General features: G+C 47.3%; 2 protein-coding genes across 3 annotated transcripts in view; one reads left to right on the forward strand and one right to left on the reverse strand.

Moving 5' to 3' along the window:
* The window catches only part of rnf43 (ring finger protein 43), a 94,312-nt gene extending 89,380 nt beyond the window's left edge, over positions 1 to 4,932 (forward strand). The window contains exons 6-9 of the mRNA XM_029249236.1: positions 1,057 to 1,227; positions 2,021 to 2,123; positions 2,327 to 3,718; positions 4,316 to 4,932. Coding sequence (XP_029105069.1) covers positions 1,057 to 1,227; positions 2,021 to 2,123; positions 2,327 to 3,718; positions 4,316 to 4,341 — 1,692 coding nt within the window. The 3' untranslated portion in view covers positions 4,342 to 4,932. The remainder of the gene's footprint in view (positions 1 to 1,056; positions 1,228 to 2,020; positions 2,124 to 2,326; positions 3,719 to 4,315) is intronic.
* A 4,418-nt stretch (positions 4,933 to 9,350) lies between these two features.
* Positions 9,351 to 17,432, reverse strand: hpda (4-hydroxyphenylpyruvate dioxygenase a). Of its 2 annotated transcripts, none has more exons than XM_018730753.1 (14): positions 17,356 to 17,432; positions 16,656 to 16,682; positions 16,296 to 16,358; positions 14,945 to 15,049; positions 14,527 to 14,569; positions 14,333 to 14,415; positions 13,346 to 13,458; positions 12,995 to 13,171; positions 12,282 to 12,359; positions 11,407 to 11,569; positions 11,104 to 11,175; positions 10,819 to 10,941; positions 10,401 to 10,517; positions 9,351 to 9,541 (listed from the first exon to the last, which is right to left on the reverse strand). In XM_018730753.1, exons 1-14 carry the CDS (start codon positions 17,356 to 17,358, stop codon positions 9,428 to 9,430), a joined length of 1,281 nt encoding a protein of 426 aa, XP_018586269.1. In that variant the 5' UTR covers positions 17,359 to 17,432; the 3' UTR covers positions 9,351 to 9,427. The 2 variants fall into 2 exon arrangements, with proteins under 2 accessions (XP_018586269.1, XP_018586270.1); XM_018730754.1 differs by having other exon boundaries at positions 12,995 to 13,101; positions 13,369 to 13,458; positions 17,356 to 17,425.
* Between the last annotated feature and the right edge of the window lie 2,168 nt (positions 17,433 to 19,600).

Raw genomic sequence — 19,600 nt, forward strand, 5'->3', positions numbered from 1 at the left:
TAAGACTGATTGTAACTCAGGTTGTTCTTAACTCCAAAGCTGCGTCTATCAGTAAAAGCTGAGTGGTACATATGTCAGGTTCTGCAAATACATATACATGCACATTACACATATTAGTTCTATAAAAAATTTTTAAAAAAAAACACAGGCAGAGCTATGCTAAGTAAAAATATTCTGCAGGACTCCCATCCATCCATTATCAAAAACTGCATGTCCACTGGCTGCTGTGGTCTGCTGCATCCAAAAACCATATGGTTCATGATACGGTCTACCTCCCATTGTGACTCCACTACATCTGAGTGCAAGACTTTTATTTTCCTACTTTTTAATAATTTCAAAATACGTTGAATATAAAACTAGTTTAAAATGACTGAAAATAAAAATATGTCCTCTCCAGAGCCTCCCATTCAATGCCAGTTCATCACATAAGTTCATTGGCTTCTGGACGCTTTCATTTTTTATTATCTATACACTCAGTAAAAGCTTAATAAAAACAAATTTCTCAGTTTATTTAATGGTGTGGTTCTGTAAAAATCTTGCATATAACAAAAATGAAGAAAAATATTTTATTCATTTATTTTTTAGACTTTCCATTTAAACTTTTTTTTTATTAACGTTGTGCTACCTTAAAATTAATTTAAAATGACCAAAAATAAAAATACATATTCCCACAAAGCCCAAGTAAATGCCAGCCGGTGCCTGATTAATTTCGTTTACATGCACAACCTTTCTCATATTCATCTCTGACACTGATTCTATCATGTTTCTATCCTGAGTGCGTTTTGCTGCCAACTAATGGCTGAATGCGGAAATGCAATAAATTTTTCTTCCGCAGCAAATAGAAATTGTAGAAAATAGGCAGTAAAGAATGTGCTGTTTAAATAAATATGTTGGGAAGCGTATCTTTGAAAGGGTTGTAACTCAGTTGCTCTTAAAACGAGGAGCCAGAACACTCGTTTCAGTTCTCGAGAAGCGTGTGACGTTTCCACCATAATAAGCCGTATGGAGGCGTGCACAGGGGAACTAATGTCAGCTATCTCTCTGTTGTGGGTGTAGGACTCTGTCCACCAGCAGACCATGCGAGCCATCAGCCGGCTAGAGACACGTACCTACAGCTCCGCTGGCTGCTCGTCTGGCCAGCGACACCGAGGAGGCCACGAGTCCTCGGGTAGCTCCAACTCCAGTCCCGTCTGTGCCATCTGCCTGGAGGAGTTTCTGGATGGGCAGGTGGGAGCTTCTGTGTGGTTCGCCGTTTTTCAGAGGTCCATAATACAGTGTTGACCAAAATCAGCATTACACGTTTTCAAGACCATATTGAAGCAAAATGTGGGTTAAGGGTTTTATTCTCTAGGAGAAAACTTATGCTGTTGTTTTACTCTGATTTACATTTATTGATTTAGCCGATGCTTTTCTCCAAAACCTCTTACAGCGTAAAGCAACTGGCAGTGATTCACCCATTTATACATTTCGGGAATTTGTACTATAGTAGTTCAGGGTAAGTACCTTGTTTTAACCACTGAACTGTCTGCAGCCTTCCACAAATAGTCACAAAAGCTGTTAGAGAATGAAATCCCAATTTGTGGAATCAGTTCAAACTCAATCCTTCAAAATGAGCTTAATCAGCAAAATGAGCTTAAGCTATTTATTATTCGATGAATTCCACTAATCAAAATCTGGCTGTGGTTACTCCAGCGATTCACACATCTAGATACTATGCTACTTGTAGCAGTGTAATGGTGGCATAGTGTTGAGAGCCTCCACATTTGGAACTGAAGATCGTGGAAGACTCAGAATCAGATCCCACCTCCTACTGTAGTACCCTTTTGCAAGGTACTTACCCTGGATTGACACAGCAAAATAAATTGGTACATGGGTCTATGTAGCTTAACATTTTAAGTTGCTTTGGAGAAAAGGGTCAGCCAGTTGAATAAATGTAAATGCAATAGTGGACGACCATGGAAGTAGCCCTGGCCGAAAGACTATGGGCACACACGCTGACTGGGAGGTCTCCTCGTTGCAGAACCTGCGCATCATCTCTTGTTCTCACGAGTTTCACAAGGAGTGTGTCGACCCCTGGCTGCTGCAGCACCGCACCTGCCCCCTGTGCATGCACAACATAATGGGTAATATGTTCCTCCAAGGTCTACTGGGCAATGTGTATCTGGAAGAGTGTTGTGGGAGGGAAGGTCTTATGTTGGCCTATTGTGGTATTCCTCTAGTTCTGCCTGGATTTCTGTGCCAAGTTGAGCTCTTGTCACCAACCTCTTCTGCAGCACATTCACTTCTTTTGGAGAAAAATGAAAATCTGTGACATTCTTGTGTCCAGGAGCCGACCTGCCACCCCGGCAGCCTCAGAGCAGTCGACATCCACCGGGCACCGAACACAGCCAGAGCTTCCTGCGCCACCACCCGTACACCGGACACCACGCCCTGCAGCCGCACGGCGTTCCCTTCACCGTGCGACACCACTACCCCAGAGTGGCGCCCGGGCAGTACCCCCCGCTGGACCCCCGAGTGCTGCGTTGCTTGCCCAGCCGACCTTTGGTGCCGAGCTCCTTTAACTACCACCTCCCCGAGGGCCACGTGACCCGGCCTCTCAGGACTAATGGTGGCTGCCGAACAGGCCGGCACCTTGGACCCACCCACCCGCACCGGTCCTGCCACAGCTATCGTCTTGGCTGCCCACCCCCCCGCAGCGCCTCCAACTCGCGGCTTCAGGTCTCCTCGTCCCGAGGGGGAGCCCACGGTCGGCAGGATGATGGTAGCTGTTCGGGGGGCAGCTACCGCACGGAGCGCAGCGGCTACTTCCCGGACGGGCCAGCGAGCGACTCGAGCTCGGGGCCCTGCCACGGCTCATCCAGCGACTCCGTCCTCAACTGCACAGATGTCAGCCTGCAGGGCGTGTACGGGAGCTGGTCCACCTTCCGTAGCTCCCTGAGTAGTGACTATGACCCATTTGTGTACTATGGGCCGGGTCGGGCGCCGAAGGACAGCCTGGACGCTGGCGCTCGGCCCAGGTCTCTGGATTCGGTGGTGAATCGCGGTTGCCCTGAGGAGCAGGTGTTCAACCATGTTCATTACCACCGACATCGACACCACCACTACGAAGACGGTGACCACAGCCAGGGCCCTGACCGGGGAGCCAGCGAGGAGCAGGGCACAGCCCTCTCTCCAGCTGTGGTTGCCGATAAGGAGTCGCCCCGGTGTCAGGTCAAGCACGCACCGTGCCAGTGTCCCATGCCGGATCACTCTGACCGGCAGCCCCTTCGGCTGGAGAGGCCAGAGTGCGAACTAAGCGAAGGCCTGCCGGGGCCTCACGTTCTCGCACACCCGCCGTGCTGTCACCAGGGTGCGAGCCGCCACCACCGGCGGAAAAAAAGTACCTGCGTGCTGGATTCCCCGGCGGTGCACTTCCACCAGGGCCTGGACCTGCAGGAAGACTGCAGCATCCACATCCATTACGGCCAGCCAACGGGCTACTGCTGCCCCCCGGACGTGCCCCCGCTGGTCTCCGTGCCCCTCATCCTGGACTCGGGACACGTAGCCGAGTGGCCTTGCTGCGGGGGTCATGTGGTGTGGCAAAAGCGAGTGCAGCAAGCACACTCGGAGCCACAGCTGCAGGGTCCCGGGACCCATCCGGACAGACCGCAGTGCAGGGGCCAACACTCTGGAGCGGAGCTTGGTGCTGACATTTGCTTGTACTGCCAGAACAATCAGGGTGCGTGCGCTCTGCCTTTGTGATACCACTTTGCCACCGGTGTGTTACAGGTGCTCCTCAAGTTATGACACATGCAGCTTACAATGACCCGGAATAACAACGCCTGTCCCACTTTTGAGTCTCGGTGCTTGGTTCTAACTTCTGATGACGATCGCTCCATCATCTGTATGCAAACCTCAGCTGGTCGCACCATATCTGTTGCTGTTTGGATCTCAGTCAGTGTTTATGTGTCACAAATAGCGAGGACGTTTCATTTACAAAACTTTTTGTCTCTAATTCCCTTGAAATTACTTTCAATTTAAAATACATGACAAGAGAAAAAGTGAGTGCTCTTAAAAAGCAGAAGACAATAGATGTATAAATGAATGTGGAAAACAATTGTGCAGCATGAGAATGCAATTATAATACTGTACCGTATAGATTTTATTCTAAATTAGTATTATTTTAATGTGTTAAGCTGTGTAATGTGTAAAGTTGAGGACCACTTGTTTTTTAAAGAACGCTTTAATTATTTCATTATGAGCTGTTTATAATGTCGCCTGCCAGATTGGATGCTCTTCCACCACGCCTTCAGTGAAACTTTCCTTTTTTCTGCAGGGTCAGAAGATGAGTCTGGTGTGTGAGCACACGGTTTACCCCTGTATCACGCTGCTACATGGAGCCACAGTGGACAGACATAGCAAGGATTGCTTCCCAAGAGTCTTCCGAGTAATTCCACGCCACGTCGTCCTATATCCCGCATTCTCCAGCCTCTCCCGGTTCCCCGGGGCGCCGTTCAGAGTCTCGCCGCGGTTCAATGTTCATTTTATCTGCTAAACCCACAAATGAAGTGTCCGATTTGGCGGTCTGAAACCATAGCTGATTGATCGAGATTTAGCCAATAAGTTGTAGACCGCCAGTCACACACAATACATAAGCTTTAGCACAGGCATTGTGACAGCATGTGTTACCTGTAGTATAACACAACGCTCAGCAATGTTATTGGCTCTTCATTCTCTGAAGGAATGGATTCTAGTATTCATTTGCAATACGTGTTACAGTGAAATTTAATCTGTGGGATTTCAGGACGGGAATTTGTTAAATTTTCAAACTCTGGAGCTGGGAGTAACCCGGAGGGGAAAACGATCTTCAGCCGAGAGGGAGAAACGCGTTTCTACGGGGGCGATCCGATGCGTTTCGGTTTAAAGTTAAAAGCCCCACTGTTTCTCATTGACCCCCCCCCCCCCCCCCCCCCCCCCCCCCCCCCCCCCCCCCCCCCCCCCCCCCGAAGAGCGACCCTCCCGCAGCCAAAGTCCTAGCGAAAACCGAGCGCTTGGTCACGCGGGACGAAAGCTGCGCCCTCAACGTCCTTTCAGTTGATGTGCCTAGACATTTCACGCGTGCCTAAATTTCACGAGTCCCTAAGAATGGGAGACGGGGTTTAAAGCACCTCGTCTCTGTGGCCTACCTCACATTGCAGTCGCGATGCTCGGTGCCGGAGTTGAGCGGTGACTGGTGGAACGGGGCTTCGCCGTCTTCACGAGACCAGTGGGTCTGTCACGTGAACGTGGAAAGCTCTGTCCGTTTCAGGGTGTATAAAGGAGCCTCCCTTTCTGACTGACCTTTAAAAAAAGGACTGCTCCTCTCCGCCTGTTTTACCCCTTGTTGGATTGCGGCGTCAGTAGCGGTGAATCCCGGTTCTTTGGCGGCACGACGACGAGACGTGGAGGCTTGGATTCGAGAGATATTTATTGCATGGTACTTGTTCCTCCTAACCCTCAGTCATGCCAGTGTTTCCTGTACCATGTTGTTACACCATAATGCCACCTAGAAGAGAGCACCTTGTATTTACACAGAAAGTCCCCTGGCAGGTGGAGTCCAGAGGTGGGGATCCCTGGTCGTTGTGGCGTGCTGATTTTCTTCCTGGATGAACTCTTAATCAGGGTCGGACTTAGGCCGATTGAACCTACTTGACCCAACGGGGCCCCATCCCTTCAGGGCCGCCCCCCACGCTAGGGTTGCCATGAGCCGCTCGGGGGGGGGGGTTAGGGGAGAGCAGCTTTTACCAGTTAAAACTGATCAAATGTGGTCTAAGGTCAAACATGAACAAAACAGACATGACAGCCTTGCAATATTACCCATAGAATGCGATGAGGTAAAAACTCACTTTGAATTTTCAGAACATAAGAAAGATTCTTTTAGATACTGTTTTCTTTTGATAATAGTAATACACACACATTGTCTGAAACTGCTTGTCCCAAGCAGGGTCGCAGCAAGCTGGAGCCTAACCCGGTAACACAGGGCACAAGGCTGGAGGGGGAGGGGACACACCCAGGGCGGGACGCCAGTCCATCGCAAGGCACCCCGAGCAGGACTTGAACCCCAGACCCACCGGAGAGCAGGACCCGGTCAAACCCGCTATGCCACCACACCTCCCTTATAGTAATATATATAATAATAATAATATATATTCCTGATAGTTCATAGGAAATCATCTTAAATCCAGGAGGCCCCACTGACTGGTCCAAATTGGCCGCCCACAACTGTTAAATGTGGTCCTGCTCATAATTACTTATTTGGCTGAATTCCTTCAGCGATTCAAATCGCATTAAACTAGATATGCTAATCGAGAACTTGTGATTGTTTCGTCCACCTCATTAAACCAAAGCTCAGTTTTTGAAAAATGTTACAAGATGCCGTTGTGACAGTAAACATATTACATTAATTTGTAAAATTGAACTACAATAGAATACGTTTAATTCATTTAGATCTTTGTTTGTAATGTTTTTAAACAAGTAGCGGGTGTGGACTTGTAACATGGTTTTTGGTTCAAGTCCCATTTTGTGCTCCCAGATTGGAAGTACAGTAAAGTCCTGATTATGCGGCCTTGGATTATTCGGCATTCCGTGTTTTCCGACTCCAGGTTTTTTTTTTTTTTTTTTTTCTGTTTTATGTCGGATATTTTTCAAAACACCTTTGATTGAAAACCCGTCCAGTTCAGAGCTGCGTGCAGCATCAGACGGGTATGTTCACCCCTCTCTCAACACCTTACTCCATAAGGGAGAATTTTTTTTTGTCATTTTCAGCTTCTTTTTTTTTTTTACCTTTATTGCTTTGCTGATCTTGGCAGTAAAACAAAAAAAAAAAAAAAAAGTTGCGTTTTCCATGGAACAGGAACTTAAGCCAAAAAGTGACTGCTTAGGAATTTTTAAAACATAAAAGTACCGAAACAGTTGAAAATGAATAAACGAAGGTTTTTATAGCTTTATATTTCATTGCTGAGCCTGTGTATTTCCAAATACTGTTTGTGTTACATATGGTTTCGTATTATCTGGGTTTTTCGTCATCTCGCCCACCGCCGTTCCAGAGTAATCGAGACTCTGCTGTAAATTGTAATGAATCTCTGCCAGTCAGTCGTAATTGCAAAGAGAGCAGAGTAAATAAAGTGTGAGCCAGAAGAAAAGCCAGCACACGCCACGGCCCGTGCCGATTGGGGTCCCGTCCCCGTCCCCGTCCCCGTCCCCAGCCCACCCCACCCCTAGGGCTGCTCTCCCGCTCCAGATGGGCTCACTGAGAGCTGGGCTTTTAGCCACGTTCAGTCAACAAGAGGCAGCTGCTTGTTCTCATTTGATTACTTTTTTCATCTAATGTCAAATTATTTTGTTTTCATCTTTAGAGAGACCTTGACTGAAAGAAAAAAAAAAATGCTTTGTCACTTTGTTTTGCCAGCTGTTATGGTTTTGGAATGTTATTAAAGTGGCGGAAAGGACGCGGTGTCCCCGAGTCGTCCTGCAGCACACTGGGTCTCAGCGGGAGTGCGGGGCACCTCTGAGCTTCTCTGTGCCTCGGGTTCGAACTCGCGCCGTACAGACATATGGGCTCGTCTGACTGATGTTACAGTGGCATTTCAGGACTGATGTCCTATTTGCAAAAAAAATTGAAAATGAAAAAACACTGGAAGTGTTGTTTTAAAAAAAAAAAAAAAAAAAACAAAAAAAAAAACAATAAAAACACCTCAGGCATCGTATACATTTGAAAGTGTATATTAGCTGAACCAGGACTCAAGATTGACCTTTTTAAATTTTTTTTTTTTAATTTTTTGTTTTATTTTTTAAAAGAAGGCTTGAGAATACTGAAGCACAGTGAGAATGTGAACGTGTTTTATTTTGGCCCAGCAGACGAAAATGTTGCAGAAAGGCTTCGAGTGTCGGGCTCCAGTCTTGTGAAGACACGGAGCCTACAGCACTTAACCGTTTCACTTTGCTTTTTACTCATCTGAGCACGGTGTGAACGTCAGCTGTGTTTCTGGTAAGACAGAGCAGTCGGGGTTCAGCAAGACTAAGCTCGCAATATTTGTCCTGTTATCATTTGCGCTGACACAACTGGTCTTTTATAGCAAGCCATCGGTCCCCCTCACCTGCCGCTACAGCCAGGTGTGTGTATGTGTGTGTGTGTGTGTGTGTGTGTGTGTGTGTGTGTGTGTGTGTGTGTGTGTGTCATCGTCTCTCTCCCCCCCCGGTGCCCAGAGTCGGTTGGCGATTCTTTGGCAGAACCACACATGCGTCACACAATCACGCAGACGGAAGCGTGTGTATCGTGTGAAGGCGCTGGTCCCCTGAGAGCAGACCGCCGCGTTATCGAGGTCCGGCCCCCCGGTCGCGCAGACACACGCTGCGGAACGCCGGCAAAGCAGCTCTGTGCAGCCACCCTTGCAAGGAAATTAGCCTTAATTCAGTTAATCGCCGCTGAACACGAGGAGTTTTTGGTCCGGTTTCTTTCCCCTTTCTGGTTACTTTTCCTTTGTGCAGGTTTTTTTTTTTTTCGTTGTCTTTTTTTTTTTTTTAAACATAGAATGAGCTGAAACTGCCTTTTTCTAATAGAGCACAATCCCTGCAGAAACCGAAATTCAAGGGGTTTGTCCTTATATTTTCTATACTTTGTAAAGAAGAGAAAGTCAAAAACAAAATAAAAAGTGTTGTATTTTATATATAATAGAACATTTCAGTATGATAATATGTCACTAATATATTTATTTACTAATATATTTATCCTTTTTTTTGCCAGGTATATAAACAATATGTACAAAACAATATGTATATTGAAGAATAAATGCCATTGCAACCTGGCCTCATTCCAATTATATACAAATAAATTATTTTGAAATAAAATCTCTGCGGGCGTGTGTGTTGTGTTAATGACAAAGATGATGGGTACAATGTTTCTGCGACTTTCGTTCGACGCAGCGTTTGTTCGTTTGTTTTCGCTTGGCTTTGCAGGAGAAAGCTGATCACAGAGCTGTCATCCCCATCTGCGAACTGTGAAGTGTGGCTATAGACATGATTTTCGAGTGTGTGTGTGTGTGTGCGCTCATGTCTAGTTCTTTTTTCTAATCATGTGGAGACAGTTTTGAGAAGGAACAAAAGCTGAGAGACAGACATAGTGGGGATGGGAGCTTTTTTGAGAAAATAAAAGCGCTTTTGTGTGTTTTTCACTTTTATAGTGTGGGATGTTTGGCGTCATGTGTTTTGTTAAGAAGAACGTTACGGCCAAGTCCCCACCGAGGTAGGAACACAAACTGTGCGTGTGTGTGTGTGTGTGTGTGTGTGTGTGTGTGAGGTCACTCATAATCAAAGGCACATGGTACAAAAGCCCATTGTGGGGTCATTATCTTTATTGCGGTGGTCATATGTTCTGGGCCACTTTGAGGCTCTAGTGTGTGTTAGTCTGCGGTCAATAGAAGGTCTTGGTCTCCCCATCTGGGGTCAACGCTGTGAGGTTCCCTCGTGCGTCCTGGTCTTTCTCTATGGCCTCAAACAGAGACTTGAAGTTTCCTGCCCCAAAGCCCTGCAAGACACACAGCGTTACAGCAGCGCTCTTTCTGCCATCGCCCCGCTTCTCTCTCGAAGCACAACACACCTGTAACGCTGTTGGAGGAGAGCGCTGCCCGCGCACAGCGTCCCCCGCAGCCCCCTCACCCACCCACGGGTTCAGGGGGCAGGTTTTCTTACGTGGTCTGCTTCACAGACCGAAGTTGCTGCCTCGTGCTCGAAGGACCAAGGTTTGAATCCCATCTCCTACTGTCATACCCGTCAATAAGGTACTTACCCTGAACTGATGCGGCAAAAATTACCCTTCTGTTTAAGGGGGTAAATCAATGTAAATAGTGTAACATTGTGAGTAACTTGAGAGAGAAGTGTCAGATAAATGAAAAGTGTAAATGATCTCTGGACCTTCTGACCACGGGTGGCTGGTGGGACGCGACAATTTACTTCTGAGCCGTAAATACCTGCCCGTGTTCACGCTGATGTTGAACGTGATGTGTCCTGTGAAAAGCGCTCTCTGACGTGTTTTTCCTTCCCCCGCCCAAGGCAAGGAGGTCGAAAGAGATGAGATGTAGATGTCAAACCCCAAAGTGCCCATAGCAATTTGTCATCGGTTGAACTTCTGGGGAGTGTATGGGATGTCTTGCAGCGCTCTTTGCAAAATGAGGACGAGTGCTGAAATGGCCCTTGATAAATGTCTTGTGTATAAAGGTCTGTAAAGTACCGGGGGGGGGAGAGAGACAGAGGAACCGGAAATCCAGAGCCTTTACCCAAAGCCCAGTTCCTCGTCCATTCATGCCTTGATGAGCCGACGCACCGCGAAACCTGGCGAGAGCTTGAGATTTATAGATTGCCGGCGACTGCACAGCAGCGAGACTCACAAAGTGGTTGTTGCGCTGAATGACCTCCAGGAACAGCGTGGGTCGGTCCTGCATAGGTTTGGTGAAGATCTGCAGCAGGTATCCCTTGTCGTCAAAATCCACTAAGATTTTCAGTTCCTAAAACACCGTGAAAAAAGCTGCGTGTGAAGAGCCTCCTTTTTCAAAGAAGTTTCTCATATATTATATTTCTGTTCTGCATAACAATCCGTTCGGCTGTTGGAATGACGCAAAGCGTAAAAATGGAATACAATGTCAATGTAAACGGAAGAACTGTATAGCCGGTGTGTTTTTAACTACCCCCGTGGAACTTCACATTATACTATGGCCGTTTTCATGGATACGTTCCTGGAGCAATTAAAAATAGCGCTGCTTTGTTTAAATGTAAAGTACGAATCAGAGCTTTAACCGTCTTCCAGACCTGCAGTTTATTGATGTCTTCCTTCACTTTGATCTTTGCTGTCTTGAGCTTCTCCCGCAGGGTGTTGTAGTAGGAGTCCGGAGCAGACAGGAACTCCATCCCACGTGCCCGGAGATTCACGATCTGAGAGGTGGAGAGAGGGAAAAGACCCGCGGGACACATGCAGACTCTGCAGGCTTCTTCTGCGAACCATCTAAGAGACCTGCTCAGTGACAGCCGTGCTCAAGCGTCGGAGCCTTGAAGGCCGCCGGCTCGGCCCGCGTTGGCCGGAGAAGACAATCTCACCGTCTGGATGATGTTCGAAGTGTTGAGGGCAATGTGCTGGACGCCGGCTCCTCCGTTGTAGTCCACGTACTCCTGGGGCGTACAAGGATCAGACATGGGTTAGGGCAAACGCGGTACATCGGCACGTGGTAGATTCAAATCCCACGTAGGCTCTTGCTCTAGTGCTTTCGATTAAGGGACAAGCCGAATCGCTCTCGGAAAATATACAGAGACAAGGTAACATTGTGGACGAAATGCAGACAGAAGTAAATTATGCCGTTGACAAAACACAACGGATTGGATTGGACTGGCTCAGGAGCACACTTGGATCTGGGACTTCTTCTTTCCGACGGCCGGTTCGTTGATGGGCATCTTGATGGTCTCCTCATAATTGGTGACCACGATGGAACGCAGGGCGCTGTACTGCGTGTGGATCTGCTTGTCGTCTACTGACCAGAAGCGATGGAACAGCAGGCATTTCTGGTACCTGACACGAAACGGGGGATCAGAATGTCGCTTCACCGCTAGTGACATTTTCATTACCTTCATGTGACCTTTGTGATCTCCTGCTCCCGTTAGCTTTTTGCGGCTGTAGCGTTAGAACTAAAAGTGGTTTGTGCGTTTTACTATCTTCTACTGACTGTCTTGTGTATGTTTGGGCTAAAATCCATTTATCATGTTATCATGTGCCCTGGAACCAAGTCTACAGAAAAATTAGGCCAGGCAAACAACAGACACAGAACAGTCCAGTTTCCCTTCTTCTTATGCAATTTTGGTTCACCTCATATTCTCGGAATTCTCGGGAACAGTGTGACTGTGGCTTTAAAATACCCGTATGATGTCTTATGACCTTTTATAACTACAATCTCTTTTATGCATCAAAACATAATGTCCCCAGCTCCAAGTGGCATGTGAAGTGTCCTGCTAAGGCAGCTCAGTTTATGGTGCATTTGGTATATTTTTCACTCTCAGAATTTGCAGCGGTGACCTGTTTGTGACACCCGAACCTCGTGTTACATCTGAAATCTCCCTGACACTTTCGACGCAGCAGACCTTTGAAAAGGCCCCTCGACCCACGTTACAGGAACAAGGCTTTGTGGGTCTCTTTATTGCCCACGGAGAAAGGGATATCATGTGCGTTCTACCTCAAAGGCTCTCCGTGCCGTGTTCAAGCCCACCGAGACCCGAGTGACCCTCACCAGTCTGCCACTGGCACCATGTTGTCGTCTGGCTGGTTTCCCACAATGTGATCAATGAAGCTTAGACAGCCCGGCGGCCTGCGAGGGGGAGGAATGACATCGCGTGAGCGGGGCGTCTGGCTGGAAGTGGCTCCGAGATGGGCGATACGGCGTCAAGGAGACTGAGAGCCAGCCGTCTCGCCTTCAGTGACTCGAATCCCCCAAGTCTGCTTGACAACGCAGTCGTGCGCTTTTTTCCCGGAGCGGCTTGAATTCGGAGCATGATGGGTCCAGGCATTCACGACGCTGCGAGTTTGGTGCGACACGAGCAGATCGTGTGACACTTACGCTGGATTCAGTGTAATACGATTACTTTTATGAGGCCAACAGCAGCCAGGTGGACTTCTTCTTTTTTCTTTTTTTCTTTTTTTTTTTTTAACCATTGTTCCCAGCTACCGGGGACACGGAGGTTAAAACCTCACCGTTTTTGGCGAATGTGTTGCACATTTAGTGTGATGCTCAAAAGGAAATGCATTAAAACGTGAAATGAGTAGGAGAAAAATGTCAGGAAGTGTCAGATCCGTGGTGCCTGCGCTGATCCAGAGCTCCGTGAGTCCTAGGTGTTTGGGAATCTATTACATTTTACTCCCTTGGGGAAAGTTTTTGATAAGGACACGGATCCAGCAACACCCCTAAATGTAAGCGATTCAGTGTTGGCAGGCGGCAGGACTCACAGTTTGGGCAGCAGAGGATCTTTGAAGAGCGGCTCTTTGTACCCAGGCAGAAACAGTCCTTTGTAGGGCACCAGGTACTCGATGAACGTGTGGGTTGTGTCTCCATACTGGACGGGGCGAGAGCACAGCGAGAACGGGTTTCTCGTCACATCCCATAGTCGGGCGCTCCTAAGCGTGCTAAGTGTTGAGAAACATTTTGATTGACAACTTGTGAGCGAATTAAGTGAAATTAACATTGAGTTGATTTTCATACAGTGGCTCATTAATGATGAGTTACTTGTCGCAGATTAGTTGATGCCTGGTCTTAACAAGTTGCATTTTAAGCACGGTAGCGGACTTCGGTTTTCCTACGAGAACATCGTGTCTGATCTCACTGTTTGCACAACGGCGATCTTGACTCTGCCGTGTCCGTCTTCCTCCACCCAGGGCTCTCTTACGATCGTGGCGCCGCGCTCTTTGGCTTTCTGCAAACAGGTTGGACGGCGTGTTGATCATGACCAGGTCCAGAAACCTGTCCTTTCGCATTATGCGCGCTTTGTGGTATGGAAAACAAAAAGCGAAAGGTCCGTTTTTCACGACGTTGACTCCACCTGTACGCTAGGAGCGATGTTCTTCGTCATCTTCGCCTCCTTTAGTTTTGTTAGTGGTGTTAAAAAGACTAAGGGCTTTGCTCATTTTATTTTCCTTTCAGTGTGGAAAAATGAATGGGCTCTTCACAGTCAATAACTGGTTTCTTAACCTTTAGCTGCGATGACTGCAACTACATGTTTTTCTCCTTTCATGCAATCTAATGTAGGTGTTTAAACTGTGGTGTGTAACATATAGAAACCCTCAGAGGGGTCATTTAAGAGGCAGCTCACGAGGCTACATGGGGTATAGCCCTGCTCTCCATCACACACCTCCGCCCACTTTGCCTGTGTTGAATTTGGACACGGAGCTGGCTGATGTCAGCACCATGGGAGGTGCGCAAACAGAGCGGTTCCTCACATGTCTCGCCCAGCACCATAAAGGGCGGGAGCTCGTATCTCTCCTCGGGTTAAAGAATAACTTCTTCCTACGAAGTGCAGCTGGGGCCAGGTTTGCTTAAGCCACACTGTTGACCTCACAGAACCTTGCTGCCAACGGTGGTGTCTGCATGTGGAGGGCAGTAAACTGAAGGTCTCGCACACACACACACACACACACACGTATAGGGCACCTCTGTGAGGTGAACATCCACCGTGAAGAAGCTAAACGTTAACTCAAATATCACACCGGAGCATAACAAATGACACGTTTGTCAGACAGTTCTCCGAAACGCTGCCAGAACGTATTTTTCACCAATAAAACGACAGTTACCTGCACTAGAAAATCACAGTCCTCCACTTGGAAAGCAATGTCCTTGACCCCGTCTCCATGTTTTTTCAAGTGCTCCCCTATTTCTGAGGAAAGAAGTTATAGGAAAACACCAATTTGCACTCGATCGCTTCTACAGGGCTGTCATTTGATATTTGTCAAGTTTTATGTAATGGCATTTTTAAATGAAGCTCTACCTTCATTTCCAGGGTTCAGGGCTGACTCAAAAGCAAACAATATCTGAAAAAGAGAAAAGCTGATGGGTTAGAAATCATTTCAAACATTGTAATATCCTTGACGGCGTTAGGCACGGGGAGAAGGCTTCGTATGGATTGCAGCGCGATGCTGCGCTCTGCGGCTGAGCAGTAAGAGAATATTTCCCGACAGAATGTGTCTGATTTGAGTGATGCAGAAGCGAGTGGTGTCACAGAGAGGGGATATTGTAGACGGGCCATGGGCGAAGTATGGCCAAGTGGCCCTGCCCAAGAATCACCGTATCACACGACCGAAAGTCACGTCATTAACCGCTTCGCTCAACGAGATGCGTAGTTGGATGTGCCGATGTGTGGAAGAGGCCAAGGTGCAGCGAGCTGTTCGGGGAAGCATGTTTACAACCTTGTCCTGTTTGATGACGTGGGACACCACCTCCCGGCTGCCCGTCTCCAGGCCCTTGTAGGCCAGGGGTTCGAATCCCATCTTGTCACAGTAGAACGTTGCTGCCTGCAGAAAGACCACACAGCCGCTCATGATGGGAATGGCGGTGCTCATTTTCTGGGGCCTCGCCACCTCTGGGACTCTTCGGGTGCTGGTCACTTTATTTTCATAGCCCCCCAGTGCTACTCAGACCCTACAGTACAAAATATCTATCTGCCCTTTCACTCCCCACGGAGTACAGGCAGGACCGGTGTTTCTGTTCCCTGTTGTCTTACCAACAATGTTCCCTTGTTTGGGGTTGGGTTTTCTCAGCTTGGTTTGTCTGATATGAAGGATTTAAAGCTTGTTTTGGTCCATATGTTTTAAAATCATTGCTGTACACCGTTAACTTCATTATTTAACTGTCAGCTTTCTCCATGGACACTGGTAACATTGGATAATCACCTTCACACTGATGTATTCATTTATACAGCGGTGTATTCAGGCAAAGTGAATTTCCTTCTGGGTTTAACAGCGTTTCATTCATTCATTAATTCTCAGGATGAGAACTTTGACCAAGGGTAGAACAGCAGGAGCGAATTTCAAGGCAACACTTTTGAATAGTACACTTCCTGCTTGTGTTTTATGTGTTTTTAAGGTTTTGTTAATATTTTAACTTAAAGGTTTGAAATTTTCCACGTTTGTTACGGTATAAGGGGGTGCGGTGGCGCAGTGGGTTGGACCGCAGTCCTGCTCTCTGGTGGGTCTGGGGTTCGAGTCCCGCTTGGGGTGCCTTGCGGCGGACTGGCGTCCCGTCCTGGGTGTGTCCCCTCCCTCTCTGGCCTTATGCCCTGTGTTACCGGGTTGGCTCCGGTTCCCCATGACCCCGTATGGGACAAGCGGTTCTGAAAATGTGTGTGTTACGGTATATAGTAAAATGTATCACACGCACACATTTTCAGAACCATTTGTCCCAGACGGGGTCGCGGGGAACCGGAGCCTACCCAGCAACACAGGGTGTAAGGCCAGAGAGGGAGGGGACACACCCAGGATGGGACGCCAGTCCGCCACAAGGCACCCCAAGCGGGACTCAAACCCCAGACCCACTGGAGAGCAGGACCCGGTCCAATCCAGTGCGCCACCGCGCCCCCCTAGTAAAATGTATCTTTTCTCCTAAAGTTCTGCTTTGTACAAACAGAGCTTGGTTGTGCAACAAAGGACATTGCTCTGCGCACAGAAGATTCTGGAATGTCCAGCTTTTTGTTGTTTCTCAACTGACGAAACCTTCTTTAGTGGATGCAGCAATGTGACTTTGCTTTAATTTATAACTCACCTGTTTGGCGTTTCCAACCCAGAAGGTAACATGGTGGAATCTAACAAAACGCCCTCGTTCTGGCTGAAAGAAAATATTGCAAACACACTGTGTTGAGTTGTGATTTTCCACAAATCTCATAACTCCAACAGCATCAGGCCTGAGAACAAGTGGCAATCATTGACCATCATGGAATATTGTTTCCCTGGAAAAAGACACTGTAATGACATTTGACCAGACCCTGTAATGTTGTAAAGCGGAGGAATATTTATGGGATATAAATCCATCGCCTCTGTGTTTATGCAGGATGTGACAGGCTGGCAAACACGCGATCAAATGCAACAATATATTTTCATTAAAAAGGGTAATGAGTCACTCTACCTTTTCTCCTTTGTCGGTGTAGGACGTCTGAAAAACGAAGCAAAATGTGGGAATATTTGTGCCGAGTTTATTCTGCTAAGCTTAAAATTGCCAAAATAAGTCATACAAATCTGTCATTAAATTTTAAGCACGTTTAAATCACTTTCTAGTCTTCCAACACTCCCGACATCAACATCAGAAAAGCACAGTAAAGTGTTGAAAGAGAACCGATAAAGCAACTGCAAGCAGGGTATTATTTCTGCATCGCAAGGGCCACAAAATGCACTATAAATATAAGTATTATAAATACAATGCTCATGATTTACTTCGGTACACTTGGATTCCTCTGCTTGTGTCACTTTTCAAATATCTGCAACAATTTTTCATTCTCAGTTTTGTCATAAGGTCATAAGACCATCATAAGGCCATGTTTTGTTCTCTGTTCTGTCCTCTTCAGTATTGCAGGTCGATGTTTTAATACAGTGACAGGTCATCTTAGAAGAAAGCATCTCTTACAAGGGTCCATTAATGTATCCATTAAATTCTAGCAGTAATAAAGAGAAGAGCCATAATTATAATCAGTACTATCGGTAATATTCTACATGATCAGCATCACGGGCCATGCTGCCATACAGCCTTGCGTGTCCTAGTTATACTCTAGACCACTGGCGAACTCTTAGCTCGAAAGTACATCGGTGATGAGCGGTGCTGTCGTACTCACCATCTTCAGCTCCTCAGTGGACACCGGTGGCGAGAGAAAGAGCTAAGAGAGCTCACTGCACTGCCTGGCCTACAGATATGTACGGCTGGCAGGCCCCACTGATTGGCCCTTGGGATCACACCCCCTTCCACTTCTTCAGCCCTCGAGGGACAGCGACTGTGCCCTTTTCCATGTGCAATGTTTGCCCGGTGCTGTCATGTCCCCTGTGACCTCTCCTCCCTTCCTCTCGGCACCAGGGACTCCGTGCAAATTTGCAAGAACCTCAGGAAGGGGACAGGATACACATCACAGAGCGACGTGCTTTACACGTTGTGACTCGCTTCACCTGCGCATTCCTTTCTGCTTCTTCCACTTGTCTTCTTCATCCTATTGAGGGGCGCCCATGATTATCTTCAATGCAGCAGATGGTACTGGTGCCTCCCATCTCCTGGGCTGCGGGTTCGAATGCGCACTTGAATGCAGCTCAGTCTCTGGGGTATTTGCTTGTTCTCCCCGCACTTGAGCTCCTTTCCCCCCGCAGTCCAAACGTGTTTCAGGGGAAGTCGGGATTTCAAATTGCCCTTAGTGTACGTATGTGTATGTGACATTGATCTTCCAAAAAGGACAAATCAATGCAGAACGTGTAGAGTAGTGTGTCTAGCACTTTGTCACCTTGGACAAAGGTGTCAGCCAAGTACTTGCTATAATAATAATGATAATAATAATAATAATAATAATGCTTAAGACAAGGTTATTACTCATGCCAACTGGAATGTCCTCTAGGGGGAGGCACAGTCTCACTTTGTTCACAGTACACCTAAGGAACACAAGCTTTACATGTGACACATTGATGATAAGGGACTTCCATCATGAATGAAAAATGGCTTGAAGTCAAGATTTTTACCTTTAAGAATAAGTAGATCTTCTCGTATTTACAGATTTAATTTTAAGTTTACAGATTTTACAGTTTTGTAGGGCTGGCAGCATGCGAGGTATCACAAGCAGTCGGGGACAGGGGTGTCAAGGTTGATACTGAAGCAAAGACATCTAGATTGCTGTGGATCGGGAGAGGAGAGCCACGGGTTCGAGGTGGCGCTACCTGGAGGCAGGATGAGGTCTGATCAGACCTGGTCGGGACACCTGGGTGCGACGGTGTGTGATGCTGAAACACTCGAAATGCTCGGTGATCCCAAGTTACGTGACTGATGATGCATCTGAGTGCATCGTGAGATGTGTGTAATAGACGTGCCAACCCAGTGTTAGTGCACAGGCGCATTTTTTTTTGCTTTGGAGACGAGTGTCTGCCAAATTAATAAATGTAAATGTGAATGTACACTTGTGACTGGTCATTCAGTGGGAAATACAGTAAACTCCATGTCAACAGATTATATAACACTTGCCAGCATAGCGATAATGTGTTAAATCAGATTTAACCAATGTTTTTCTCATTAACCAATGGCTTGTTTTAATAAACAAATGACCCATCGGGGTTCTTCAGCTCACCATGGACATTACATAATGTCTGTGTGACAGTTGCTAAGTCTGCAGGAAAAAGTGGGACGATGGAGCCGTGTGTCCCCAGAGTGAGGTAAAAGGTGTTGGCCGTCTCAGACAGGCTGCTTAGCAGGGAGGTGAAGAGTTTGCGTGGCCGACCGCCGGGTGACAGAGTGACCAAGGATAGCGCTGAAGATTAGTTTGAAGACGGAAACAGCCCTGGTCCTTAATCGCCACACTCTTGTGCACACTCAGGTACTCCAGATCACGAAGGATGTTTATCTGCTGCTGTCATGAAGCAAATTAACACAAAACTGGTTTGTTGGCACTTTCTGTTTCGCTTTTAGATGAACACATTCTTAACCTTCATAATGATGAGGACAGGGGTTTGAATTCCATGCCTGCTGGAGTAGCCTCGATCACAGTGCTTACCCTGAACTAATACAGTAAAGGTAACACACACACACACACACACACACACACACACACACACACACACACACACACACATATATATATTGTGTGAAACTGCTTGATCCAAACAGGGTCGTGGTGAGCTGGAGCCTAACCCGGCAACACAGGGCCCAAGGCTGGCAGGGGAGGGGACACACCCAGGACGGGACGCCAGTCCATCGCAAGGCAACCCAAGCAGGACTCGAGCCCCAGACCCGCTGCGCTACCATGCCCCCCCGTAAAGGTAACCAAGCAGCATAAATAGGTAAATCAGTGTAAGTCACTGGCAAAAAGTGTCAGATGTACGAAAACACGTTAA

The sequence above is a fragment of the Scleropages formosus genome, chromosome 25 (genome assembly GCF_900964775.1).
Source record: "Scleropages formosus chromosome 25, fSclFor1.1, whole genome shotgun sequence".
Lineage (NCBI taxonomy): Eukaryota > Metazoa > Chordata > Actinopteri > Osteoglossiformes > Osteoglossidae > Scleropages > Scleropages formosus.